At 42.4% G+C, this 27,190-nt stretch overlaps 2 protein-coding genes across 3 annotated transcripts in view; both read right to left on the bottom strand.

The window, feature by feature from the left end:
• Positions 1 to 237: 237 nt before the first annotated feature.
• On the bottom strand, positions 238 to 6,215 carry tmem154 (transmembrane protein 154). Of its 2 annotated transcripts, none has more exons than XM_028977384.1 (9): positions 5,985 to 6,215; positions 5,210 to 5,275; positions 4,324 to 4,374; positions 3,842 to 3,868; positions 3,421 to 3,603; positions 3,118 to 3,172; positions 2,716 to 2,792; positions 2,443 to 2,487; positions 238 to 1,207 (listed from the first exon to the last, which is right to left on the bottom strand). In XM_028977384.1, the coding sequence occupies exons 1-8, from the start codon at positions 6,091 to 6,093 to the stop codon at positions 2,453 to 2,455; spliced, it is 603 nt and encodes a 200-aa protein (XP_028833217.1). In that variant the 5' UTR covers positions 6,094 to 6,215; the 3' UTR covers positions 238 to 1,207; positions 2,443 to 2,452. The 2 variants fall into 2 exon arrangements, with proteins under 2 accessions (XP_028833217.1, XP_028833215.1); XM_028977382.1 differs by having other exon boundaries at positions 238 to 1,102; positions 5,985 to 6,214.
• A 3,391-nt stretch (positions 6,216 to 9,606) lies between these two features.
• Positions 9,607 to 27,190, bottom strand: part of tmem131l (transmembrane 131 like) — a 32,033-nt gene continuing 14,449 nt past the window's right edge. The window contains exons 5-34 of the mRNA XM_028978072.1: positions 24,500 to 24,623; positions 24,020 to 24,136; positions 23,623 to 23,727; positions 21,216 to 21,293; positions 20,312 to 20,468; positions 19,090 to 19,145; positions 18,897 to 19,002; positions 18,719 to 18,815; positions 17,748 to 17,895; positions 17,286 to 17,456; positions 16,720 to 16,774; positions 16,512 to 16,635; positions 16,330 to 16,399; positions 16,109 to 16,218; positions 15,890 to 15,959; positions 15,673 to 15,806; positions 15,399 to 15,541; positions 15,124 to 15,310; positions 14,831 to 15,016; positions 14,435 to 14,578; positions 13,820 to 14,357; positions 13,604 to 13,737; positions 13,325 to 13,482; positions 12,658 to 12,855; positions 12,445 to 12,520; positions 11,954 to 12,066; positions 10,818 to 10,953; positions 10,659 to 10,741; positions 10,409 to 10,545; positions 9,607 to 10,076 (exon numbers count right to left, since the gene is read on the bottom strand). Coding sequence (XP_028833905.1) covers positions 9,795 to 10,076; positions 10,409 to 10,545; positions 10,659 to 10,741; positions 10,818 to 10,953; positions 11,954 to 12,066; positions 12,445 to 12,520; positions 12,658 to 12,855; positions 13,325 to 13,482; positions 13,604 to 13,737; positions 13,820 to 14,357; positions 14,435 to 14,578; positions 14,831 to 15,016; positions 15,124 to 15,310; positions 15,399 to 15,541; positions 15,673 to 15,806; positions 15,890 to 15,959; positions 16,109 to 16,218; positions 16,330 to 16,399; positions 16,512 to 16,635; positions 16,720 to 16,774; positions 17,286 to 17,456; positions 17,748 to 17,895; positions 18,719 to 18,815; positions 18,897 to 19,002; positions 19,090 to 19,145; positions 20,312 to 20,468; positions 21,216 to 21,293; positions 23,623 to 23,727; positions 24,020 to 24,136; positions 24,500 to 24,623 — 4,237 coding nt within the window. The 3' untranslated portion in view covers positions 9,607 to 9,794. The remainder of the gene's footprint in view (positions 10,077 to 10,408; positions 10,546 to 10,658; positions 10,742 to 10,817; positions 10,954 to 11,953; positions 12,067 to 12,444; positions 12,521 to 12,657; positions 12,856 to 13,324; positions 13,483 to 13,603; positions 13,738 to 13,819; positions 14,358 to 14,434; positions 14,579 to 14,830; positions 15,017 to 15,123; positions 15,311 to 15,398; positions 15,542 to 15,672; positions 15,807 to 15,889; positions 15,960 to 16,108; positions 16,219 to 16,329; positions 16,400 to 16,511; positions 16,636 to 16,719; positions 16,775 to 17,285; positions 17,457 to 17,747; positions 17,896 to 18,718; positions 18,816 to 18,896; positions 19,003 to 19,089; positions 19,146 to 20,311; positions 20,469 to 21,215; positions 21,294 to 23,622; positions 23,728 to 24,019; positions 24,137 to 24,499; positions 24,624 to 27,190) is intronic.

The following is a 27,190-nucleotide window of genomic DNA, read 5'->3' as shown; positions in this document are numbered from 1 at the left end:
CATAAAGGAGCTGTGCTAATACGGTCGGCGTAGTGCGCAGAATACTGCAGGCCAGGCTGCAGTCAAATGTGGCCCATTTATATGCATTGCTCTACCAGGTCTTCCCCGCGCGCATTCCACTCCCTCGCCATTTATGAATTCTATTACTGTTTAATGAAGCTCTGAGAGTGAAGAGCGCTCCTGCTCTGCAGACGGAGAAAAAAGAGGAGACAGAGGAATTCGCAAGGCAGTTATAGATTACTTTTTAAATAGTTTTATTCCAAATGACATGGTATCAAAACATTCAAGAAACATATACAGGATAAAACATACAAATAGTTCATAAAATATACACTCATTATGTATGTTTTTAATATTTACATTACAATTAGAATGCGTGGTTTCAAATATAATATTTTGTACTTCTCATGGACTCTATGTATATGTTTTTTCTCCATATCATGAGAATCTATACGCTGCAGATATCATTTGAAGCATTACAGCACAGTAAGGCACAGTGGACTCTAGTAATGGGTCTAGTGTGGACTGAACACATCGCACTGATGTCCCTATGGACCGTATTCCATATTATATGCCCTAGGGTGCTAGTAGCCTAGTGGGTGACACACTCGCCTATGAACCAGAAGACCCAGGTTCAAAACCCACTTACTACCATTGTGTCCCTGAGCAAGACACCTAACCATAAGTTGCTCCAGGGGGGGACTGTCCCTGTAACTACTGATTTGTAAGTCGCTCTGGTTAAGGGCGTCTGATAAATGCTGTAAAATGTAAATGTATTCATGCGCTCATGCGTTCCGCTCTTGCGTTCCAGGTAGCGAGGATGTGAGATGCGTGTGAGCAGAAAGGTATTTTCTTAAAAACTCTCGGCCATTAATGACTTTTTTCTGAGGCAATACGACACGTGTTTAAGTAATTCAACTTGAAAGAATGTGTGTGGAGTATTAGAGGGCTTGAGGCCTTGTAAAAACTCCACAGTTACTTTTAAGGGTGCCGTTTAACTAGTGTTAATTAACTTTGCATCTTTGTACAAAAAAGACACGCATGAAGGAAGAATCTTCAGTGCAGGGCGTCTGTTTCCTCAGAAAGCCGACGAACTCCAAATCTGAGAGAGACAGAACACCAGCGAGTCAGTCTCAGTATCCTGCGTGTGTGAAACACGGTAACCGGCAGCGACTTCGTCAATCTGAACATCTGGCGAGTTGGACGCCTGCAGACAAAACCGTGAATGAACTTTGGTGAAAAAAAAAAAAAAAGGGCCATGCGGGCGATGAACTGTAAGCTTGCATTTTGGACAGGAGGACTGGCCCGAGCAGTCCACACTTCCATGCACGACACGCGTAAATGGCCGACAGACGTGTAGCCAGGAGGGGACTGATCTCGGCTTTTCTGAGAACAAGAGAGGGTTAGAAGAAGAAAAAGAAAAAAAACCCGGCTTGTGCTGTTCCGATGATGTGATTGTAAAATGGACATGGCTGAGCATGTGTAATGGGCAGAAAAGGTTTGCTAGACAACACAAGGCAATAACTTCGATGCACCTTCTCATTCAATGTGTTTTCTCTGTTTTCAGGACCATTTACGTTGGTAGATTCTCACTGAAGGCATCAAAACTATGAATGAACACATGTGGAGTTTTGTACTTAACATAAAGTGGAGACCTGGACTCCACAGTCACCGGACCTGAACCCAGTCGAGATGGTTTGGGGTGAGCAGGACCGCAGAGTGAAGGTAAAGGGGCCAACAAGTGCTAAACACCTCTGGGAACTCCTTCAAGACTGTTGGAAAACCATTTCAGGTGACGACCTCTTGAAGCTCATCGAGAGAATGCCAAGAGTGTGCAAAGCAGTAATCAGAGCAAAGAAACTAGAATATAAAACATGTTTTCAGTTATTTCACCTTTTTTTGTTAAGTATATAACTCCACATGTGTTCATTCATAGTTTTGATGCCTTCAGTGAGAATCTACCAACGTAAATGGTCATGAAAATAAAGAAAACACATTGAATGAGAAGGTGTGTCCAAACTTTTGGCCTGTACTGTATATCGTCTTTTTATGAATATGCAGCTTCAGTGTAAGTTAAGTATTGGTGTTGCCAGGTGAACAGGCAACATTATATCACCATGTTCCTGGAATCTGACACACATTTCACTACAGGGTGTGACGCTCTCACAGTTTCTATCGGCCTCTTCTCAGTCACACGAGTGGCTGTGAGTTTATTTAACTGTTCAGAAAAGTCGAATCAGTTGCCAGTTTAATGGTGTGTGTGTTTCTAAAAATCAAGAGCCACAAACAAGACCCTTTCTGACCACAGGGAAGAACTCTTTGAGAAGAAGAATGACAATCCAGAGTGTGCTTCCATCCACGTAATCACCAGTACAATTACATATATAGATGCAAGTTAAATTGAATTAACTTTGAAAAGATTTCATAGCCAAACATACTCACCAAATTCCAATTATTTTGGTATGGAGTTTATTTTAAGGCCATCACCTGCATAAAACCAATTTAAATGCATTAATTTAAAATACGTGTGATTGAAATTCTGTTCATTTTTAGTTTATTAACAGGACTAGATTGAAATGGCAAGTGCAACAGCGCCCTCAGCTGGTATGTACTTATCAATTACAATAGTGCATTATTAAGTACAACATTTAATCAAACATGAAGCAATTTATTCTTACAAATGTTAACCCTAATCCTAGTCTTAAATAAACCCACCATCTTTTACCATCCACTTCTCCAAGTCCTCCATCTCCAGCTCTAACACTGATGGAACGTCTTCTTCAAATCGAGGCCTGTGTCATCAGTTACAGGTTAGTTTTGGCAAACATATCAAATATTTGCAATTATAAAATATTTTTTGCATAACAGCAGTTTCATTTAGGCAGGTTAGGGAAATGAATGATAAACGCAACACACGGGTCTCGGTAAGTTACTGGTAATTCACTTCCTGTTTTGAGGTATTCACATCAGAAAATTGTATTCTGCAAGTTTCCTCTAAATGGAAAAAATCAGCTTCCTGTGCTGTGCATTGCAAAAAATAAAAAATATCGAGTCCACCAGTGTCCTGTACAACATCACTATCTGTTCCTCTGATCTGGCTATGAGCATGATACTTACATAGGTACCTTTTCAGGATCATAGTCATCCAAATGCAGGTCGTGTTTCATAGGATCTAAAACAGGAAATAAAGTCATTTGCCACAGCTTTAGAACAACCATGCCATTACACAATGTGTGGCTGAAGAGGACCGGTTCTGTGTCAAGTTGATCTAAATCAAGATGTGACTTGAAATATCGCTGAGAATCTGTATGGCAGTGCTGTTTACAGCAAATGCACTACACACCACACACATATACACCAGGACATTACTGGGTCCATGTTCAAGTTCAACTTTCCTTTCAAAACACGTGAAACGCCTACCAGAATCCATGCTTGCTTGTCTCAGTTTCCGGTTGATCAGGACTCCACCCACGACCAAGCCAATCAGGATCAATGTCAGCACAAGCGGAATGATGATGATGGTAGGACTCAGAGCTCCCTCTGATATTGGCTCCTCAGTGGGCTCCTGAGTAGGTTTCATTTTAGATCCCATACTTTGTAATACTAAAGTGGAACAATTTACAACATGAGGTTATTTGATCTTATTCCTTTTTGTTGTATTGCACTGATGATTTGTTTTAACTTCTACTGGTTAATGTATGTTAAATGAACAAAGTAAACTGAACTTATGTCAGATGTAAATTAACAGAACAAACAAGGATCTATTCATATATTATTCCTCTACACAACATCTGATTTCTATTTTTTGTACATATTTGAAATACAACCAAATACATCTCACCATCAGCTGATTCATCCTCCTCTGGATCTGAAAAAATGACAATTCACAGCACATTCATCTCACATAGAGGTAACAACTTAACTCCAATACGTTATGTTGAGTTTCTATTGAAGTTATAGAGATGTTAGACGTTCAGAAAGTGTTCAGATGTGTAAAATTTCTTGGCATAATTGTCTAGCAGAGTAGTTTGCTGACCCAAATCTCAAGTAACATTGCTTTCTTAAATGAGGGCATGAATGTGTCTAATAGTGGGGTTTATTTTCTCATTTAATGAACTTTTCCTTTCCCTTCAGACCTTTTTACTGGGATCCTTTAAATAATATTTCTGTGCAGAATCCACAAAGGGAACAATGGTTCATAAAAGTCTTCAGAACCCTCTTTACAGTATTGCCAGGGTTCCTTCAACAATGAATGGATCAGACATCACATAATCAAAAAGATGAAAAGGAACAAAGAGCTTTTTTCATGGGACTGTCACATACCTTTGGGGACTTCTGAGGTTTGGTCAGAAAACAAGACTGGTGTTATGGACTCTAATAGAAACAGCATTGAACAAAAATGTAAATCAAATGGGTGCCTTTAACACACAGAAATCCCGACACATCAACCTGTCATTTATCTGTGTCTGATTTCCTCCGATCCACTATGGTTTAATAGATCACTTCAATAGATCACAAGATCACTTCCCGCTCATATAGACTCCTTCTCTACAATATCAGACACTATCTACAACACCGGCCACCCAGATACTGGTTCAGTCATTAATAATCTCACAACTGGATTACTGTAACTCCCTTCTAGCTGGTCTACCTCTATGTACCATCCGACCTCTACTGCTCATACAAAATGCAGCAGCACGACTGATCTTCAACCTTCCCAAATCGCCTGGTCCCTCCATCGCTAAAGGTTAAAGGAATATGTTCATCTAGACTCTTCTCTGTCTTGGCCCCTCGGTGGTGGAATGAACTTCCCCTCGAGGTCAGAACAGCTCAGTCACTGAGCACCTTCAAACGACAGCTCAAGACCTTCCTCTTTAAAGAATATTTAGATTAAATTGTAACCTTCTTATTGTCTGACTTTTGTATAGAAACTACAACATAAATACATGATTGTAACATGGAAGCATCTGGATAAGAGCGTCTACCAAATGCCTTAAATGAAAATGTAAATAGCGGTCATAAGACACCGAACTGTACATTTCAGTAGCTCTGCGTTTGACACGTACATTTACGAATACTAGTCGTGCTGTGTGAGCTGTCCCTAATAATGCAGCCGGTGATCTCATAACTCTGTGACTACTACTGTTCAGAGAATTTGGCGGCTGTAATGGAAATGTTCCAGGCAGTGACTGGTAAATGGGTGTCTCACCAGTGAGGCTGTCAGGTGACTCCTCACCAGTGGTTGACTGTTCGGCTTCTTCCTCCTGAGAAAGGCCTGTGACGAAACAGAGCGCCCAGACATTCAGAAATACATACATTTTTTAGTTGCTGATTTGGGCTCGTAGTTTGTCTGGGTTTGTCACCAGTAAGATGCTATCAGGCCAAGATCACATCAGCAGAATTTTAGCATCCTGTAAGATATTCTCAAATCAGGTGTGTCTATTTCTGAGCAACAATGTCCCATCAGAAAAAATATTTTAATGAAACATTTTAAACTATATAAAGTATGCGGAGGCTTCGATGTCCAGCTCCAGTCTTACATGGAATCTGATTTGTGGTGTGTACAGTCAACAGAGTTTTAATGTTTTAACTGTGTACGAAACCACTGATGGTGAAACCAACTATCAGCTAAACAAGAAGAAAATGGACAGAAGCAGAAGGGGAAGTGTGTGTTCAAGCTGAAAACTGTGAGAACAGTAGGCTCAACCATTTAAGTTTGAGTAAAAAATTAAGACCAATCATCTATAATCATGTTTGGAGAGGGAGGAGTCTTATCAAAGTGCTTTTCAAATGTTACACTTGTGTGAAGTTGCAGGAGGGTCCAGAACCGAGAAGAATAATTCTAAAGAGTTCTGAAGTCCATATTGAGATCTACTGTGTCATAACCCTCGTAACAAAATCTTCATTGTAGCGTGACTGAACAACTTTGTCAAAAAGTACAAAAGAAGGCGAGAGATTTACGGACATAAATCCGCCGCACCTACCACTCTTGGTCAAGCTGGCAGTGAGGGCCAGAAACAGCAGGATCAGTGACGGGGCCATTTCCCAGAGACCCCGGCGGTGCTGGTTGTCACCCATAGCAGTTACAAACATGCAGTACTGCCATCGCTGTTTAGTCTGTCTCTAGAGTCCAGTGTCATGACATCCTGCTTCCTGGTTCAGCCTGACTCACCTACTGGTTCTTGTGAAAGAAAGAGGGAGAGAGAGTGAGAGAGAGTGCAGTGCGCGAGAGAGAGAGAGAGAGAGGAGGAGGAGGAGGAAGGGGGGTCTTTCTTTTGCTCTCGGATGTGATGCAATCAGTGAGGAGCTTGTAGGCACAAGCCTGGCTGCGCCACGGTTAGCTGCGAAAACAGATTCCTGCAGTGAAGGTATGCAGCCTGCTCCTCAGACACTGGAAGAACATTAAATATACATTTTTGGACATAGACGGTTTAAGAAGATGCATCCGGTGTAATGAAATACATTAGCAATAGCCTGAAATACTGATACAAGCCTGTGTGGTCTCATTTGCTGATTCATCAATTTCAAAATCTTAACTTTCAAATAATTTTACCACTTTTGAGCTAATAAAGTTCATCTGAACTCATCACGATTACTGCCGCCACACCATTCCTGGTGAATGAAACTGTATAATATTATACTATACATTGTATTGATCATGGGTGGGCCATGGGTATGAATATGTGACTGAATGGTGTGTGCACCATCTGGGGGGCTAGTGCCTCGCCCCTGCACCCCCAGTGCTGATATGGGTTGAGCTGTTATCGACAGTGAGTGAGTGACAGATGTAGTTTAGGGAAAAATTAGATACAAGCGTGTATTCTGCAATAATGCTTTCAGATGGAGGCTTGTCTTTATTCAGCCGTTTAAAAACAATGAAATGTAGTCCAATAAAATAGCGTGAATATGCAGTTATTGATGCCAAGTGTTCTGTCACCCAGGAAGCCAAATTCCACCACCTTGCAGCAGCTGGTCATCGCTCCAGTGCAGCGGCGACCTCTAGCGGGATCACAGGAAGAAAATATCCTTATTTTCCCATGAAATATTTAACAAAAGCAAACAAGCATTGAGCAGGCTCACCACCTCCGGCGTGGCACAGACGGATGAAATAAACACTAAGTGTCAAAGTGCCACTTTCGTGTAAAAAGATGTGAAGACTGAAGAAGAAAGGAAATGAAGCCACGTGGGACTGACTCGCCACTCCCAGTCCCAGTCCAGAAAATCAGATGTTATTCACAATCTCCTCTCTATTTTGCATTTATTATCTTAACTTGCTGTGTGTTTGCCATATTGACAGTGCATGACAATCAATAATGAATAATATTCATGTTTGGAATAAAATCGCCTGTTGTGTTACTTAAAGAACATAATCATTTCAGAGACCTGTATCCCTCCTCCTTTTAGCTGATGATACTGATTTTAATCCTCGGGGAATAACTGTCACAACTCATGTCAACACACATCATTCTAAAGAACATTATAGTACACAATCTGTCCTGTAGCGTCTTTCGTGGTTTCAGAGTTTCAGTGGCAGTTTATCCCAATAAAGTTATCAGCAGAAATTGATTGAAGAAGCTGGTTCTGATCCAGCAAGGACTTGACCTGTGCCGTAGGGTAGAAGACAAAACTATGCAGCAGTCAGCAAATTAGATTTAAGACTTATCTAAATGTAATAATCCACCAAGAGAGAAGGTTCTCAGACCAGGCTATATTTAAGATTTGAATGAAAGGGAGCTCGTTTGGTTGAAGCTGTCCTCACATTGTCAGCAGTGCAGCCTGGGAAACCTGTTGCAGAGACTGGGGAGTGAATGAGTAGGCCAAAATGATCTTTGTGTTTCTAAGTTCATAAAGTCATGTACTTATAATGTATTTTAACTGAAAATTAGTCATGAGAATTAAGAATTAAAACCTGTGTGTACGCACAAACACACACACAATAAGTTAGGGATATTGTGAGAGATTTTGTGGATGTCATACGTACGTTCATTGTTTCACTTCATTTTTGGGATAGGGAGGCAATTGTATTGGGGTGATAGACAAACCTCATTTTGTGTTTTCCATGTAATGGTCTCATTGTGTACAGGTGTACCTTATATTGGGGCCAATACCAATAGACAACCTTTCTCAATGTGGCATCAATTTATACCCACATTCTGTGGGTATAAATGCTGGTATTGTCAGTAAGTCATTGCAAGTTCATCATTCAAACAGCCATGAACACACAACGTCACTTAACATACGAGCAGCGTCACCTTACTATGGTGCACCTTCGGGATGGTGGCTGGCAGGCAGGCAGCTGTTGCTTGTGAACTTTGCGTGTCTCAAAGTGTCATCAGCAGACTTGCACCAAGACACAGAACTACTGGCAGAGTTCACAACAGACCCGGGAGTCACAGCTCGACTTCAGGAAGTTGAAGTTGAAGTTTCAGAGCAAAGTGCAAAAGAGTAGAGCAAATAGGAAAAGCACTCATGTAATTAACAGTATCCCTAATTTATTGTATGCGTGTGTGTGTGTGTCCATATCTCAACCTGGTTCAGGAACAGCATGGTGCAGGACAGGCGAGCCCTACAGAGGGTGGTTCCCTCAGCTGAACAAATCACCTGTACCAAGCTTCAATCCATCTACAGCAAGCGGTGCTGAACCAGGGCCAGGAAGATGGTGAAGGACCTTAGCCACCCCAACAATGGACTGTTCTCTCTGCTGCTATCAGGGAAGCGCTTCCGCTCCCTGAAGTCAGAGAGAATGAGAAGGAGCTTCTTCCCACAGGCTATTCGAGCTCACAACAATCACAACACTTCATGTATGTGACAAATAAAAATTGAATTTGATTTTCTTTAAGCTCTTCCTTTCTTCACTCGTTGCAGAAACATACTTGCTGTTTTGGGCAAAAACCTCCAACCATCAGTGAAAGCATTGAAGATGAAACGTGGCTGGATCTTCCAGCATGAAAACGATCCCAAACACACCGCCCGGGCAACGAAGGAGTTGTTACGTAAAAAGCATTATAAGGTTCTGGAGGGGCGTAGCCAGTCTCCAGACCTCAGTCAAGTAGGGATTATACGAATGGGCCAAAATACCAGCTACAGTGTGTGCAAACCTGGTGAAGACCTACAGGAAACGTTTGGCCTCAGTCATTGCCAAACAAGATTACATTACAAAGCACTGCGGAAAAACTTTTGCTATTGAACAAATACTTATTTTACGCTCCCTTATACAAATACATTCTTTAAAAGACATACAATGTAATTTCCTGGATGTGTATCTAAGGTACAAATGACAGCCCTCCTTCATCTTTTTAAGTAGGACAACATGAAATTCGTGGCTGCCCCACTGTACGTTCCAGTGTAAACCTCTGAGAAGGAACAACAATACTTTGATTTTCGAAGAGATTTTTACGAATATTGTACACAAGCCTTCCTTTTTATGAAGGCGTTCCTTTTAAACAGGCCCTTTAAAACATGGCAGCAGCGTTTTGAAGTGTTCTGGACCAGGTTCTCCAGTCCAGTTTCGTAAACACTCGGTTTGTACTGTTTTGTCAGTCATTGATTTGTAAGTGCAAAATGGCAGAAGTCCAAGCCAACAAAAGAAACACAAGCATGACCAAATCAAGTACAAAACCCTTTTTATTTTCTATGGTCAAAACTGCAAAACACCTAGAAAAATATACAACGTATGCTTAACTTTTCACGACAATTAATGGTTGAAAAAGGGAACATAAAAAATAATTATTCACATTTCCCAATCATTGATAAAAGCACTTTTTTTTTGTCAATCTCATGTTTATTGTGGTTCATCAGTTATCACCAGAGTAGCCCGAGTCGTTGGACAGCTGTGAGTTGGAGCTGCGGTTGGAGGAGGAGTTCCAAATATCCAGGTTCATGTGGGGTCCAAAAGGGTTGAACTGCTTGGGGGGGCAGCTGCCCCCTGGCTCACGGCAGAGTGGGGCCAGGGGTGAAACTGGGGCTGAGCGGTCTGGCTGGAAGTGCCTCTGGTACGGCACTTCTCTCTGAGGGGTCCAGATGGAGCCAAACAAGCCAGACATGGGCGAGAGGCTGCGTGTGCCAGGAAAGTATGGCTGACGAAATAAATCAAATACAGGAATCATGAAACAGAATACAATAGAAAACGGTGATAACATTACAGCAAATATAAATTTTCTTAAAACACATTAAAAGCATGAGATGTGTCATTTTATATTCACTGCTTGGTTATTTATTATTATTTACTCATACAGTTTGGTCATTCAGACAAACTGGAATTTAAATGGTTATAAATCTGTCCAGAACAGAAGAAATTCTAAAATATTTAACTAGAGCAGTTTCAAACATAAAAAAAAATCCCAATATTTCTTCCTTTTTACACAGAAACAAAAGAAATAATTCAGAAGGGATTATGCTGCTCCCTCACCTTGCCACTCATATAGCCTGCAGTGTCCCATGAAGAGGGCGTTTCCTGGGGACAATCCTCACCCCACACTGGCTGATGTACATAGGATGCAGGCTGGGCCTCGTGGCACATTAAATTATTTTGGTAATTGGCATTACCTGACAAGCAAATGATGCAAAAACAAAAACTTTGATACTGACTAGAAATTGGATTAGCAGAGAGTCATTGAACTGAGTGAATAAAATACCACAACCGCGAAAAATGAACCCACCCCCTAACACGAAGTTGCTCTGGTCATTGTATGGTGGAAAGCTATTGTTGCAGTGGCTGTTCAGCCCATTCCATGGAAAGTTTCTGCAAACAAATAATGAAGAATGTAGAGACGAAAAAAAAAAATACAAATTTAATAGAAACAAACATAGGAACTTACCCATTATACAGGCCATTGACTGAGCCTTGAGGTACGAATGGCAGACACTCAGTCATGTTGTACCTGAACTCATTGGTCAGAGGGGTGGAGGACCACGTCTCTTCAGGTATATGCGAGTTAACGACTTCTGAGTGAGCTGCAAAAAAACCCACAACGCCTCACTTAACAGGCAACAGAAGAATACTTCCAGTCCTGGGTGTCAACATCTCTCACTTTCTGTTCTATCAGCAGCTTCATCAGGTCTTGCTTAATGCAGGACAACCACAAGTTAAGTTGCACAATTTTGAGTGTGGCTCTAATTTTTTTTTGTTTGTGGGGTCTGGGTGAAAGCTCATTAAATCCTACTCTTAGCTAATCAGTGTGTAAATGTGGGGCAGTGGTGGACTAGCAGCTAAGGAAATTGACTCTTAACCAAAGGGTTGCAGGTTCAGATTCTGAACAGTCAAGGTACCACTGAGGTCCCCAACCTGGAGCAACGTACAGTCCTAAAATCACCTAAAATCTGGAATGAATGGATGCTCTACTACAAATGCTCTCTACAAGTGTCTGTGGACATTTGACATTCCCAACAGACCACTTTTAAAATTATTATTTTTTTTAATTTATGTTAGTATTAAAAAAAAAAAAAAAAACTGATCAGCACACCCACCCAGGGCCTCATCATGGTCTGCAGACCCGTTGCTGTTGATACCTCTAGAAAAGATTAAATGTTCATGGCGTTTTCCATGTTAAGGGAATGTTCCTAGAGTGTATAGATGGACTTCAGTCCTTGCCCACTACCTGATAATTGCTTCTCTATCTCCCTCTATCTCCTGGAGAGCATGTACACAAAGAGTGATGTGGGTGAGCTTTGTTATATGTTTGGTTTCCAGTAATCTGTCTTCTCTGTTGTAGACAGCTTGCAAAAACAACTGTCTTAAAAGAATATTTTTTTAAGGAAGAGTGTGCCCAGGGGTTAGAGGGAGAGGGTTTGCTGTTGGCAATTGTTAAGGATCAATGATTGTTGCTCATGTTTGTACTGTCTTTCTCTAAAATGAATAAAAAAAATGAAGGTGTACAAAATGAACAAAAGATGATCAGATGGTTTCGATTTTAACATACAAACCAAAATGCCACACTATCACACGCGCTCTTACCAACGCTCTTGTCCACACCTGCAGTCACCCTGGCAAAGCTCGGGGCAAAAGTGGGAGCCAGGGGAGTGGGATCTTGGCTTTGGCTTGGATCTTTTCGGTAAAGGCAGTTCATGCTGGGACACACACATCATTATTACGTCATTATTACAAAACATCATTTAATTTCTTTAAGTAATGTATGTAATAAACACATAGATCTCAATTTCAAATCTCTTGTTTGGCTATGGTGGGCTGGGATGGTCTTCTGCAGACACAACCCTGAGTGTTTCTGGACCAAGTGGTTAAGGATAGTGAGTACGTGAGCGTTCTTGTTTGCAGAAAACTAAGTCACAAATATTCCGTTTCAAAACAGAAACGTCTAAAGATGTGAGAGGCATTTAAAACCAGCTCCTTAATGAGAGACCTTGTGCTCAGTGTTAGGCTTTCAGTCAGCTCTGTTCAAATGTAAATGAAATATTTGCTATGCAATGCAGTGTAAGAAGGAATCTCACCTCTGGGCTTTACATGATGAGCTGTCATGGTCTACCGTGTGCAAGTTGTACTGCGTGTTATACTGCATATTGTCCTCTATAAATATGATTTGGGGAAGGGAGGGGGTAAAAGTGTATACAATAGGTTAGGACAAAAGCTCAAATCATGAAAAGTGTATAGAAAAGGTTAGGACAGAAGCTCAACTTCAGGTGTACTAAAGAACAACTGGCTACTTTTTCTGGTTTGACTGGAGCACTGGTGCCTAGCGTTGATGTCCTTCTCTCCCTCCATGCTGCTGGTGCTGCTCCAGCTTCCCCAGCTCCCCCGACTCGCTCGAACGCTGCCTGAAGAGCTGCCAGAGCTGTCGGAGCCCGACTCCCACTGTGGACGTCGCTCCGGGCACTTCCTCCTGGACCTGGCCAAACAGATGCCTGCACAGAAATAAAACGCGGTTAGAAACCGACGGTGGTTTTATGCGTGTACTATAAAAAGAAGGTCAGGGCAGATTGATTCTCTGATATTCAGGCGCCCACAACGCCATCGCTTGATTACGCTGGATTACCTCCACCTCCCCCTTTCCCTCCAACTGTTGCGACTTTTTTTTATATTGTGTAGTGACCGTCACTGCAGTGTACATTTCATCAGGTTCATATGAAATGTGTCCTCTGCTTTTAACCATCACCCTTAGTGAGCGGTGGAGAGCCGTGACAGGCACCGGGGGAGCAGTGCATGGGGACGGTGCTTTGCTCAATGGCACCTCAGTGGCACCTTGGCGGATTGGGATTTTGAACCTTCTGATTACGGGGCCGCTTCCTTAACCGCTAGGCCACCACTGCCCCTGCGGGCCACCACCACCACCACATATCTCTACACAATATGATTAGAAGGCTCTTCACACACCATTCGATTTCACCGGATTGTCGGAATTATGTGCTCCCTTTGCCATGTCTGATTTCATGTTGCTGCAGTGGCTCCGGACTCTGGTTTCATTTCTGTGGTCTCTGTACTCCGTGTCCCTTTCCCTCTCCGAAACGACCACAACACTGTGCTCTGGAACCCTGTGGAGGAAAGCAGAGTGCTCATTTGCAAGCGCTGGAGAAGCATTAATAAGCACGCAGCGCTGCACTTGTCTTCTTTATTACTCCATCAGGAGCTGACATAATGATCTGCGATATCTACCCAGTAATCACATCTGTGGCCTTCCGACGGCTCTTCCCAGAACCTGTCTTTTTATCGTTTTTGTTGGTGACCGAGGCAACGCTCTGCTCACTCCTTTCTGGAATCTTCTTTTGGTGTTTGCTATTTTCCCTTGTCTAAGTGAAGACAGCAAACAAACAATTAGTGACTTGCTGACTTTTACATAGAAAAATATGCAACTGTGTGGGTTCCTCTCACCTCTACTTCAGTGTTGTCCCTTTTTACAGTTTCCCTCTTCTCCCTACAATCTTTCTGCATTTGTCTGTCTGCTAGTGAGTTGTGTTGGTACGCGGGGGTCTGGACGAGGCTCTCAGGGACCACTGTGTGCATTTCCATAGGAAACATAACCGGCTTGTCATCCCTGGTCTCGGTAGAGAGAGGCCTGGTTTCCATCAGGCTGGGCATCTCGTCCACTAGGTCATTGTTATTGTTGTTATTGTTACAGACATCAGGGTCCATCTCAGATGTCTGGTCATCTGGCCTCTCCTCATCTGCAGGGGGGTCGGGGGAGATGGTGGCAGCGGAGGGCACCATCGCGTTTGGAATGATTTTGTACTTAGAGTAAAGAACTGATACTTTGTGCTTCTTCTGAGGCTGGGAGTGGCCACCAGAACCCTTCTTGGAAGTGGACTGGTTTCTCACTGGCCCGCTGGCCACAGCTGGAGAGCCCCGGCCTTTGCCTTTGTCAGAAGTGTGACAAGGGTCTACGTACGTTTTACAACTGCCTTTTGGTTTGCTGTAGGGGCAAGAAAAGGCAAAAGTTACAATAAAATGCGCAACTTAAATCTAGACCTATCTAAAGGGGTTTCTTACTTGACCGTGTTGGAAATGCCGTTGTTGATGATGCCGTTCTCATGTAAGGAATTGTGGTTACTGTGAGAGCTCAGGGAGGAAAACTCGCTAAGGATGTACTGGGCCTGATGAAATGCCATCAAGCAAACACCAGCCAGGGAAAAACTACACAAAAGGGGGCAGAGGAGACAAGATTTTTTTTTGCATATAACTGATCGTTAGCAGGTATTCTAATTGCAATATCCTTTAAATCTACACACATACTAAACAAAATTCAAAAACCACAATGAACACAACTGAATAGTTCCACAATTGACCAAACAATTGAATTACCTTCACAATCTGACAGTTAAAATACTTTGAGTATGTAAAAATGCATGTTAGTGATGCTTGAAGCAGGAATTGGTAGACACTGACCACGTAAAGACCAGGGTGACCACCCAGAAAGACTCCTCCCAGCTGGGCCCGGGTACCACCTGAGCACAGAGGGGCAGCATGTGATGAGGGAGGGTCACGTTTAGTGTGAAGGGGAAAGTGGAACCCCGAGCTGTCAATAGAGTCAAATCTCTGATCACCCACGATGAGGTGAAATCTGGAGTAAACCTGAGATATAAAAAAAATAAATTAACCTAACCTAATTGTTATTTTTATATGTTTGCTATATATCAATTCATAATTATTCTTACTATTAAATTTAGGGGTTTACTCACGCAATAGTGATTTCTGAGCTGGAGTTGCAGTCCAGGGTAAATGAGTGACACTGCAGGACCTCAAACCCAAAGCCCTGGCATTTATAGCCATTAATGTTCATAGACATCACTGTAAGTGGAAGTTCTCCGGCATTCTCCACCTTAAAGCTCTTTCTAACAGCAAACAATGGCTTGTTCGTCCTCATACCTAAAGCAGAAATTTATAAAAAAAATATTTCAAAATGGTCCCGAGGGCCATACATATATACATTATTATTTGTTTTAACATAACTCACCATCTCTACACTCCATTAGCGTTGACTGTGGGACATTGAAGCGTAGGGACGCGCCGGGGCCAGGCAGCTTTCCTCCCACACGTAGTAGCTCTTTAGCCCCCAGCCCCTTCACAGTCACCATGTCAAAGGCAGTCAGGTTGTTCCTGTTCAGAGACACACCCTTTCTCAACATAATAGTTCACAGAATCGTTTTTACATTTCAGATTGATAGAATATTGATAGAATATGGATAAAACACGGCTGTGCCTAAAATCTATGTCTCAGTGTGACTTACCTGATAAGCAGCAGTGTGGTGACAGGCTTGTGCTCAGTGGGGGTATAAACCACTGCTATGGTCTTACTCTCCCATGACTGCAGCAGAAACCTTAGGCTCCGCCCTCCTGAATTCCCAATCAGCCTCTCACTGACCTGTAAGGTAAAGAATTTTTGGTAGTGCAAGTAACAAGTAATTGGTCCGTGAGTTGTCCATAATGGAAAATCTCACCACTTACCTTCTGATCAGTGTCTAACAGGGTGAATTCTGTTGTAGTGACATTCACAGATAGAGGACTGGAATCAAACCTAGGAAGAGAGAGGTGTTAATGTAAGGTGTTAAGATTTACAGCTATAGCAAGGTTATTACTAGATTTGTTTCTATAAATGCATTATCGTGTATCTCAAAATCAGCATAAAATACAATTCAGAAGGCACAAGGCACATTAACCATGTACCATGTACTGAGAAGATCCAGAGCCTCCAAAGGTGCAGGGTAGGAAACCAGACCCATGATCTCCACAGCAACCACTGAGCCAGTGGGATTCTTGAGAGTCAAACTCTTAACCTACAGAGCAATAATGACTGAAATTTAAAAGAAGCTAATTTAAAGCAGCTCATTTCAGATCTAATAAAAATAGTTATGCTATCTGATGTTTACAGGCCAATGATTGCTTACTCTGCTCTCATTGACAGGAACCGCACCAAAATCAAGTGGCGAGCTGGTCTGCAATGGGAGTCTAGGCCATCTTTGAAGGGAAGAAGAAGGAGGGAATGTGTTACTGTCTACAATGTCGTCACACAGAAAGAAATGCGGGAAATTTCATATACGAGTCCACATAAAAAGGCACCGGAGGTTACCTGCATGACAGCTGGTCTTTGTGTTTTTGCCAGCGAGGGGAGAGTGCTGAAGCCAGGTTGCTGTCCACAGTCCACAGAACAGGGGAGGACTCCGGGAGAAGGGAACGCTGCCACTCTCGCCGGACTGACAACAGACCCACATGTGTGAGAATTTGAAAGATGGACAGAAAAACACAGACGCTAACACCATCACAGAAAATAGCCCGACCTGCTCTGGGTAGCCTGATAGAACAGACACGTCCACATTCTTCACCATCCCCCTGCTAGAAAGTGAGAATAATTGTTATTTTTAGCACAGGCACGGCTTCTTGTAATGTAAAACACATACCAAGTTTGCTGCTTACTGGCTTACTGCCTTTCCACAGAATTTAGTAATCAGTTTTAGCCACCAGCACATTTTGATTGTATTCGGGTAACCAAACACAGATTTACATGAAAGCTCATTTACTTTGCTCAGGTACATTTAGCCTAAATCTCCAGACAAATGCCTTGATCGTAACAATCTAGTTTCTGCCTTGTTCAACAATGCAATATAAGATAATAAGCAAAGGTTCTCAAAAGACTAAAAAAAACTTTCTAAAAAGTTTAAGGTTCTGCATTACACAATTATAATAAGATAAAGATTAGGCAGGATTCATTGAGGAAATGACAATCTAGAGATTAAACTTTTAAGACTGAATCCCAGACACATTCAAGAATAAATCATGAAAAATGAATTTCAGACAGAACAGTTACAAAGCCATGATTAGAGACAGAAAGAGAGAGAACGTTTACCTCGGAAACTGCTGAGCGAAAATGCACAGGCACCTCCAGTGTGAAGCCCATGCTAGTAGTGAGCGTCACCATAGTGACAATGTTCATGGGCAGCGTTGTGTTGAGGAGCTCTAGAGACAGAAGCTTCCAGCAGCCTGGAAACAAGGTCAGGGTCCTGCTGAGATTCTGCACCTGAAACGCACAAGACCAGAACATCCCCTCAAACCAAACACAACGCTGACCTATATGACTGCCCACTGAGGATGTTCAAAAGTAGCCCACACATTTCACTTGCACATAAACTGGGTCTGCAGCAGTTCAGGGTTGCACATGGCATACACTGTACAAGGATCACAGTACTCTACTGAGAACATGGAATACAGCCTGAAGCAGAAGTATGTTTCTGTATGTTTGTGCTTTGCTTTCACGCATTAATAGTCTAAGCCATTCCCAACTGTGTGAAGGAATTAAAAAGGAAATCACCTTCACCAAACCCTGTGCTTCCCGTGAAATGGAGACATTTGTGACAGTGAGACGGAGGAGGAGGGCATTGTTGAACCAGAGATCAGTGATGCTCCCCCCAATGTGCCTCTGCCTCAGCTGGAACAGAGATGCCAGGTGAACTCCAGGCCTAACAAAAAAAAAAGAGAGAGGAAGGGAAGGGAATGAATATGCAGGAAAAAAAAACATTAACCTTACAGTCAGTAGCATATTAAATAAAACTGTAGCCGGATTGTTGCCGGTTCAAATCTCGAACCTCAAGGTCCCCCACACATTTCTCCCTGGGTGCCTGTCATGGCTGCCCACCGATCACTAAGGTGAAGGGTTAAAAGCAGAGGACACATTTTGTTGTAACACCGTGTGCTCAGCTGTACAGTATTGTTCATGGTCATCATTCTTTTTCACTTTCGCTTTACTGGCCTATTGGTTTTGTTTAAACAAATATTTCCTAAATGTCCCTTTTTATGTATATAAAACACCGTCTCAGCACAGTATCCCTTGGAGATCACAGCGCAAGTGCACAGCCAGACCTATAAGGAAGAGTAAGTTCCCACCAGCAGCACCAAATTCATCGATTTCGATGACCGTGAATGGTTTTGCATTGATAGCTGTGCATACGTTCCATTTTCAGTTTTTGAGCGCTACCTGGACCCTCGCTTCTCTTCCTGTATTTCGCATAACCCATTTTTTTTGCTTTTGACACCTTTTGGATTATCTGGTCTGGACTTCTGTTCAGTCACCCTGGGGATTACTGTCGTCTTGACCTCTGAACTGTTATCCCAGATTGCGCCTGGATTACCTCCCAGACTTGGCTGCTGTGTTTGTTATCGGACATCCTTAAGTACCCCACCTGCATGACCTGCATGTTCAGGTCAAACCGTTTCTGCCGTGTTCTGCTTTTGTTTCACCTGTTCGGCCCTAGTAAGCGAGACGGAAGTGGAAGTGCTTCGCACCTGTGTGAGAGCCACGGGAAGGTGCGGACCGAGGCGTTCCCCTTGATCTGTTCGCGCACTTGACTGGAGCACATCTTGCTTTGCATTAGTGCAGATCCTGCATCACAGCACAAAGCAGGGACATGGTTCATAGCATGCAGCAAATGTGATTTTGGTATGATGCTGCGTGAACACTCACTTTTGCAGGACAGAGATGCGATCTGTGTGAAGTTTGCTGCTGACGACTTCAGTAATACTCGTCTGAAATCGAGGGCGTGGTCCGCTTTGGATGGCAGCTGAATGTCCTGCAGGAAACAATGGCTTGTGAAAAAAAAACACAAGCTTTTCTTCTGTAGATCACACACCAATAGGTTGGAGATGCACAGTCTCACCTTCACAAGCAACTTTTTTGCGCCTGCATTCAGCATATGTACACTTATTGTGGGATCTGCAAAGAACAAATAATGCAAATTTTTTTTTTTTTTTTAAGTTGCAATAATAATTCAGGGGGGGATTATAGACTATGTAAATGGTAGCACAATGGTAACACAAACATTGTCATCTACATGCATCTACACCTAATAATAAGTAAAAAAAAAAAACGCTTGAAGTAGAAATGTGATTCTTTGCAGGTTTCAGCACGAGTGAAATGAACTCAACTTTCACAGCGCACATTCACGCATAACACCTGCAGATTGGAAAGTATGAACAGTGGTCAGCCATTCCAGGGACCGGTTAAAGAAAAGCCAGTGCAGCGGTGATGGCAGGGCTGTTGCACTGCAGAGTGTGGAGGCAGAAGTGCTGAGCAGTCAGCGTCTGCAGTAACAGTGAGCTGAAGGTGAGCGTTTTCATTCACAGTTCCCTTCCACTGGCCTTCCCTTCTCTGTAAAGCGACTTGCTGGTTGGATCATATGCGTTCTTTTAGATAGATATTTCATGTCAGAATGGCTACATTGAACAGAAACATGGTTCATACTTGATTATTTATATATAAAGAAACACACATGCAGACCGAGAACAATCAAATGTATGCACTCTGTTGTCCAGAGTAAATACATTGAAAGCCTACACTTTACACACATACAATTTAAAGCTATGGCAGCTATTAACATTCCAAACTATGTTAGCTTACATAAGCAAACTTTGAATAAGTTAATGAAAAATGTGCATAAAAATGCAACTTGATAAAAAGGAAAATAATACAATTTCTGCATGTTATATTGGCCCATTCAACTGCTTAAAAGTTATATTTTATTTAAATAATTCATTTAATTAAATGAATTCATCTTTGGATTGATATACTCCTCCAAAAATCTCATCATCACAAGCCACTGCACTGTTGTCTTATCCAGAGGTTGCATTCTGTTGCAACACCCATGATGTAGCTGGATTGTTTCAGTATATTGTTGCTTGTGTCCATTGACGTACAAGTATAAAGTGAAAGATTAATAGCATTACAAAGCAATTTCATAAAGAAAAATAATTTGACCAGAGGCCTGAAATCTGTCCTGAGCCTCCTAACACACTTGAGTGAGCGGACTGTACTCTGCTCGTGCTTTTAGGGCTGTAGACAGTGCGAGGAGTAGCAGGAGAGTAGTGGGAGAGTGTGCATACCGGCATCGCTGCTGGATGATGGGACAAGGAAGAGCACCATGATATTTTCTATAACATAGGGCTTCAGCTTATCCAAGTGTGCTGGCTGGTCCCCTCTCTCTGACAAACTGATCTGTAAAGAAAACCTTTCCTCTTCCTCAGTCACAAAACACAGACCCTGCAAGAGACAGACAGAACAAACAAAAAACTATAATGGAAACTTTTGCCATTTGTGTGTGTTTGTGTAGGTGCAAATATTGCATCGTTGCATTTGTGACAGACTGACAGGAAGTAGTTCTTTATGTCAGTGCTCCTGGTAATGAAGTGCCTGTTGGGCATCAAGTTGTTCTCACAGACCGACCGCCATTCCCTGTTCCACTGACAGATCAGGATCAGCGGAGCCCGTCCCACAACCAACTGGAACCGGATGACCAATCACATCAGCAGCGCCGCTGCTGCAGCTGCTGCTGAGATAGCACTTCTTAGATTACCACTCCACAGGGCAGCTTACTTTCTTCACAGCAATTAGTTAGGCCACCGCACAAATATCCGTGCCACCAGATGTGCATTCTATTCTAGTACCGTACAGGTACAAGACTAAACATCAGATGAAACCGGGTCTGCAACGCAGATGAGTTGTGACAGTTTTAAATTGTATATGCTTATTTAATGCCTTAAACCACAGGGCAATAGGCTGGTAGTAATTTTTAAACTGCAGATGGCAGATAAAGGTCAAACTGCATCTCTAGCCTTGATGACGCTGGCAAACGACATTTGGTGCAAAACACAAACCCAGAGTATAGTAGGACAAGATCAGCAAGACACACCTGCACACGCCAGCAGGCACCAATGTTGACAGTGTGAGAACAAATGAGCATCGTCTGAATATTTGGCAGTAGGCTGAGAGGAATAGAACGTTCAGTACCTGAGGACGGCTGTGCACCTTCTTGGGTAAACTGCATTCCAGCAGAAGGCCCAGAATGGTTATATTTGATGAATCTTCCTGTAAAGGTATAAAAACAATGGGAGAAAGGACGTTACAGTAAAGGCACAGGGGACACACGAGGTGGAGATTCCTATACAGTCGTGTATTTAGGTATGGGATGGCAGGGACAACGGGCTTGGATTTCTACAGGTCAGAGAGTAGCTGCAGTGTTACTCATGAGTGTGTAATATCAGAGCTCCAACATGGTTGACTACATACGACACTACTTCCACACGGCCAATCGTGAAAGAGCTATAGCCTCTATAGGGCTGCTCTGTAAATTATTCAATGAAGCACCTCCGGCAAACACTGGAACTGCAAATCCTGCTTTGTAGAGGAGCGGTCTAACTGGGGCTTTTCAAGGATTTGCACACACACTCTTGCCAAAAAAAAAAAATCCTGCAGGGGATGCAGGATCAAGTTCCATCTAAACTTGCACGCGTCAGGAAATAAACAGAAATTCAATTCAGCTGGATCGACGGGGGGAGGAATCATGGACACCAGTCCTTGAAATGAGTTTCCTCATCTTCTCTCGTGAACGCATGGCTGAACCACAGTTCTCCACCGCAAGAAGTCATCCCGCAGGGGTGTACTAAGGACACTGTACTAAGTCCACCTCCATAAGACAGACCAACCGACTGCCTGATCGAGTCGATTAATGATCACTTTATATGAATTACGAAGACCAAAAGAGGCCACAAATAATTTGAAAATGGAAAAGCAGGACAGATTTTGTGTATGGTAACACTAAATAAAAGAAACACACACATATACATCTATGTTTAACTGCTGTCCCTACTGGTCCCCAATTCCTCTTCATGTTCGATGTAAACTACGAAGAGCAGAAAGCAAGGTTGGAGAAAGAGGGAAAATAAAAGACGCTCATCTGCAAATGAACACACTGGACTGCTTCGGGTACTTCCTTTGCACGTGCCCACTGGTCCATATCAGCGTCTCAAATTCACCTGCTGGTCGGATGAGTGCTCCAGCAGATGTGTCATTCAACACCAAGAACAGCGGTCGCAATCGCCCCGCTGGTGAGCTCATCCAAACAACTGAAAAACTTCAATTTGAACGCGCCTGCTAGAGCTGGCGAGCTAAATTTAAACGCGCCTGGCCGCTCGCAGTGCTCAACCGCAGGAGCGCAAACACAAATGCTCACCATGAAAGAACAGAGGGGCGAGAGAGAGAATCGGAAGCCCTACTTTAACTTACAGAACACATTATGGATCATACCTCAGCGAGAGAAAGAGAAAAAAACTAGTACTAGTAACTAGTAAAGCAAGTGAGCTTTTTTAAATCAAACACGCTTCGCAGAACTGTGATGCAAAGAAAAAAAAAAAAACTAAAGAAGAATGGGGTGCAGGAGCTGAGGACTCATGACTTCCAGGTATTACGTATTTTACTGTAAGGCCAGGGACTGCGGCAGAAAGATCAGTAGTAGGTCAGTAAGCTCTTTAGCAGTTTAACTCACAAGGCTGACATTTTAGAAATGCCACACACTTCCTGTTGTAAGGAAGGGCTCATAGATGAGTCCCTTGCGAGCGAGGTTGCTGTACGAGGGAGATAGGCGTGTAAGAAGCATTTCCTTGTGAGAATTCAGCTGTGAGAATTCTGCACACCAACAAAAATGGATTTTACAAAAACAACACTGTATTCAAAGTGCAAAGGAAAATGAGTGAATTATGTTGCAGCTCACATGCCAGACCAGAAGGTGGCGGAGCAACTGTCACTCAAATATTCTTCTCCAGAACTTGTTAAGTGTATACAAACGCACCACAGTTGATCATGGTACAAACGTCTCAATTTGCAGATTTGCTGAAGGAACTTAGTCCCATGCAATGACTGATTCAACCCAATAATTAGAGCAGAATTTACAGTCTTAAAAGCCCCCATACATAAAACACAAGCACACACAATGGTACCCTCAAGTGGAAAGCCATCTTCGCCTGAACGCAGACAAATGCAGTCATGAGTGATGAACACAGACACCCTGCAGACATGCAGTTCAGCACCTGCTGGCACATCAAGCTGAATTCTGACACACTGGAGACCAGGACAACGTCCGATGTCACTGCTCCTTTCATCACTTTGCATCCACTTTTGGTTTTTTTGTTTTTTCTCAAAACCCTTCTTGGGGATTCTGCCAAACAATTGACCAAAGGGTGAAAACTGGACGTGGAACTTTTTTTTGGCAGTGGGAATATTACAAAATATTCATCAATTATTCCATGAATTAATTATTATTAAAGAAATCTCAGTTCTTGTCAGTCCACTTGGAAGATTGGACAAGCATTTTCACAAACCAAAAGTTTCGTATCTGCAGTTTGCCCCAAAACATACATACCTGAGTTTGTGTCAGCTTAATGCTTTTAATATGCGGGAATATCAACACTTGATCTTTTATGTGGTCATCTTTTTGGGAGCCCCATGGGATACCAACCCCAAAAATCTGAAACAACAAGTGCAAACTAAATATCACAAATGCGTCAGAACATTTACACTGCACTATAAAACGACTATAATTATGTTGGTTTCACATAATTATGAAGAATCTATCATGCAATACTTATCATCAGGAAATTAATAATTCATAAATTAATTCCTAAAGCCACCTAACAGCTTTCTCAGCAAATTTGGGGTTGTCATGATACATATGTAATCATATCACCCCATATTTTATAATTAAACATTTTTTACACTTTTAAATTGGTAAAACTTTATTGCAATGTACACAAACAGACCTGGTATGAAAGAACCCCATGGGTGGATGTGTTAATAAATAATGTATTCTCTACATTTCCCTCTTCTGTAGGGACAAATACAAGTTTAAATGAAGTTTTCCCCCGGGGTAGAATCACCTGGGTGACACAGAGATTGGGAGAGAAACATGGAAAAGCAAGGTCACCAATAATAAGAATAATATAAAAGAAGAAGAGGTAAGTGCATTCTGATCAACAGCAGCAATCACATAAATATTTCTTGTGTCTTTGCGAATTGGCACCACGTCACTGAGGTTTAAAAATGTTTGGTTGGTGTCAACGGTCATGGTTTACTCGCTGCCAGGAAACAGGAGAGATACAGTACGGGGTGAAGGGGAGGGTGAGAGAAAGAGACTGAAAATGAAAATGAAAAGAGGAAGCCTGTGAAGTTACTACACACGAGTACACCTCTGCAGAACGAGTTGGCGGCGGTCAGAAAGACAGAAGCATGAAAATACGTACCCTTCGATGGAAGGGAGGCATGTGAAAATGCCTGCTGGATGTGAATATTGACAGCAGTGTCACAGGAAGCTCCTGGCTGGGGTTGTGTATGTAAACGGTTTCAGCTCTGGACAGCCCCAGCGGCCTGCAGAAATGCACACGTCAATGCCATTTGTTAAACATCTTTTTTTTTTTACCGTTTCAGTGGCATTAAATAAAGAAATAAAACATCCGACCCATCGCTGAAATCATGAAATCATGTCTCAGCGTCTCATGTCTCTTACTGAGCAACAGGTCTCAGAATCACTTACAACTTTCGTTCTGACTATATCCTGTCTGGTACGTTGAACAGCAATAAATTGTTCAACATCCTTGTCACTTGATTGCTTCAAATGAGAAAAAAAAAAAAAGAAATATATATATATATATGTTCAGTATACAAGACATTAAGAAGAAATAAACAAATAAGAGCTCTGCTAACCGGAGGAGCGGCAAAAGCAGAACAAAGGAACGCCACGCTATTAAAAGCGACTAGCTGACCTTTTCGAGGCCCAGCTAACAGTTTGCGGTTTAGCTCTTTGCGTTTTGATCTCTGTGTGGTCAGAAGTCAAAGAGGTCGTGAAGGTCGATAAAACAGGCATGCTCGCTATAAAAACGTCTACAGGCTTTAACAGCTGAGTCCGACACCTTAAGAAAGACTCCAGGACTGAGTCCAGCAATACGATGCCGGTCGGAACAGACGAATGCATAGAAAACGACCAAGTTCTTCCTAAAAAAATATACCGACTTTGAACAGCTATTACTTAAAGGAATGCCACAAAGCATGAAAAGAAATATCAAGATTTCATTGTTGTAATGAATGCACGTTCTATTTTAGTTCTTCGGCAGCCGAGTCATGCACAGAGCGGTGCATTCTGACCCCTGTAACATGTAAACAGGGAGACCATGAAGAAGGGCCTGTTTGTTCTCTGCCACTGCGGCAGGGGAAGGAGAGCGCATGCAGAGTGTGCAATCACAGTCGGTGAGCTTGTGTGGGCAGAGACTTTAAAAGATCTGCAGCTTGGACATGTTATAGAGCGTGGGCATCTGTGGTGGGATGGAAAAAAGCTGTTTAAAATCACCTACGACGCCGAGGGGAGGGAAATATTCTACTGTATTGTTTTCCACATCTGACTGCATTTTGGTAGCTTGTGGCACACTGAAAAAGTTGGCATTGTTCACTGATTTGGGGTTATAGGCCCCACAAAGGAGAAGAAGAAGAAAAAAAAAAAAAAAAAAAAGACAGTGAGTGCAGTTCTCTCCACATGGACTACATTCAGCTGTGCACTTCCAGGAGAGTAGCTTCATGCCAAAAGTCCCTCCAGGAATAAAAACTAAAATCAGCCAAAGAGGAAACTGAAGTAGAGGCATACTTGTGCTGAGCAATAAGGCAACAATCAAAAAAAAGAAGAAATGTGCGGTTGAATTCTCCAGACTTGAGACTCACTGAAATGCTATGGTAAGAAATAGAATTAAACAGGTCCTTCCACCAGAGAAAAAAAAAAAACCAAAACAAAACAATAGAAATACATTACTGCTAAAGGTGCTAATAGAGACAAGAACCACAAATATGGACACCATACGGCTCCTCTTTATATTAATAGCATCTAATTACTGGAACATTTGCACATAGTGTCACATTACATTATTAGCTAAATTGTTATTGCTGTAGTAGTTTCACACCTTAGTACATTTGCTTTGGTTCATTCTGCTTATTGGTCAGATGCATCACCGTGGGAACAACAACAGTAAACGCAGGAAGCAGACGACATTGTTCTCACTGTTCTCACCTCACGTGATATCGTTCGGTCCGCACCAGAGCTCGCGATTTGATTGGAATAGAGACCACCTCTTTCTGTGGGAGAAGACCACCTCTTTTCTCTTTCTCAGTGCGGCTGTTTTGACGCATACCTGAGTGCGATTACAGTGTTCACACCGGAGGAAACCAAGGGGGGGAGAAACGAAGTTGAGTTCGATTCAAGTGCACTAAAGTGCCTGTAGGTGTGAAAGGGCCTTAATTGTTCTAAAACAGTACATGAGTGTATTTAACACTGACACACTGCAATCAGGAGAGGATTCAGAATGACAGCAGAACCTGATTTAAAAGATCTTTTAAATTGCCATTTTAGTCATTTCTAAAATGTTGCCAACATGCTATCTTCAGGTAAATACAAAAAAATATTTTTTTAAATTAGAAATTTGGCCAACATAGCAGTCATCTAATTCAGTGTGAAATCCAAATGTTTCTATTAAACCAGCTCTTCCCAGATTCTTCCAAAAGCAGTCGCTGAGAATCGACATTTAAAAAAAAAAAAAAAAAAAGTGCCTGGGTACACATTCTGCTCTGCCGGGCATTCTGCCACCACCAGACTCCTCCAGGTCCAGTATACGAACAAAACACTAAATCACCGACTTCACCCATAACAAGCAGGAATGTGAGGACCAAACCCTGAATGCCATTAGTTATTAATGGCATAATGAGAACGAATTAAGAAATGGTCATCGACTGGCGTCTCTCAGCGCGTGCGGTACGTAGTAGAACACCCTCAGCCAAATATAACAAGGCTCCTGCTATTTCTGGTCGTTTTGGGAGCCTGGAGGAAAACAGTGCAGTTCGTAACCTTTCCCTGGTCCTTCCCGCCCAGTCCCTGAGAACAGACAGACTGCCATATT

This window comes from Denticeps clupeoides, chromosome 4 (assembly GCF_900700375.1).
Source record: "Denticeps clupeoides chromosome 4, fDenClu1.1, whole genome shotgun sequence".
NCBI lineage: Eukaryota > Metazoa > Chordata > Actinopteri > Clupeiformes > Denticipitidae > Denticeps > Denticeps clupeoides.
Note: the sequence above shows the minus strand (reverse complement) of the source record. Positions and strands in the feature narration are given on the sequence as shown.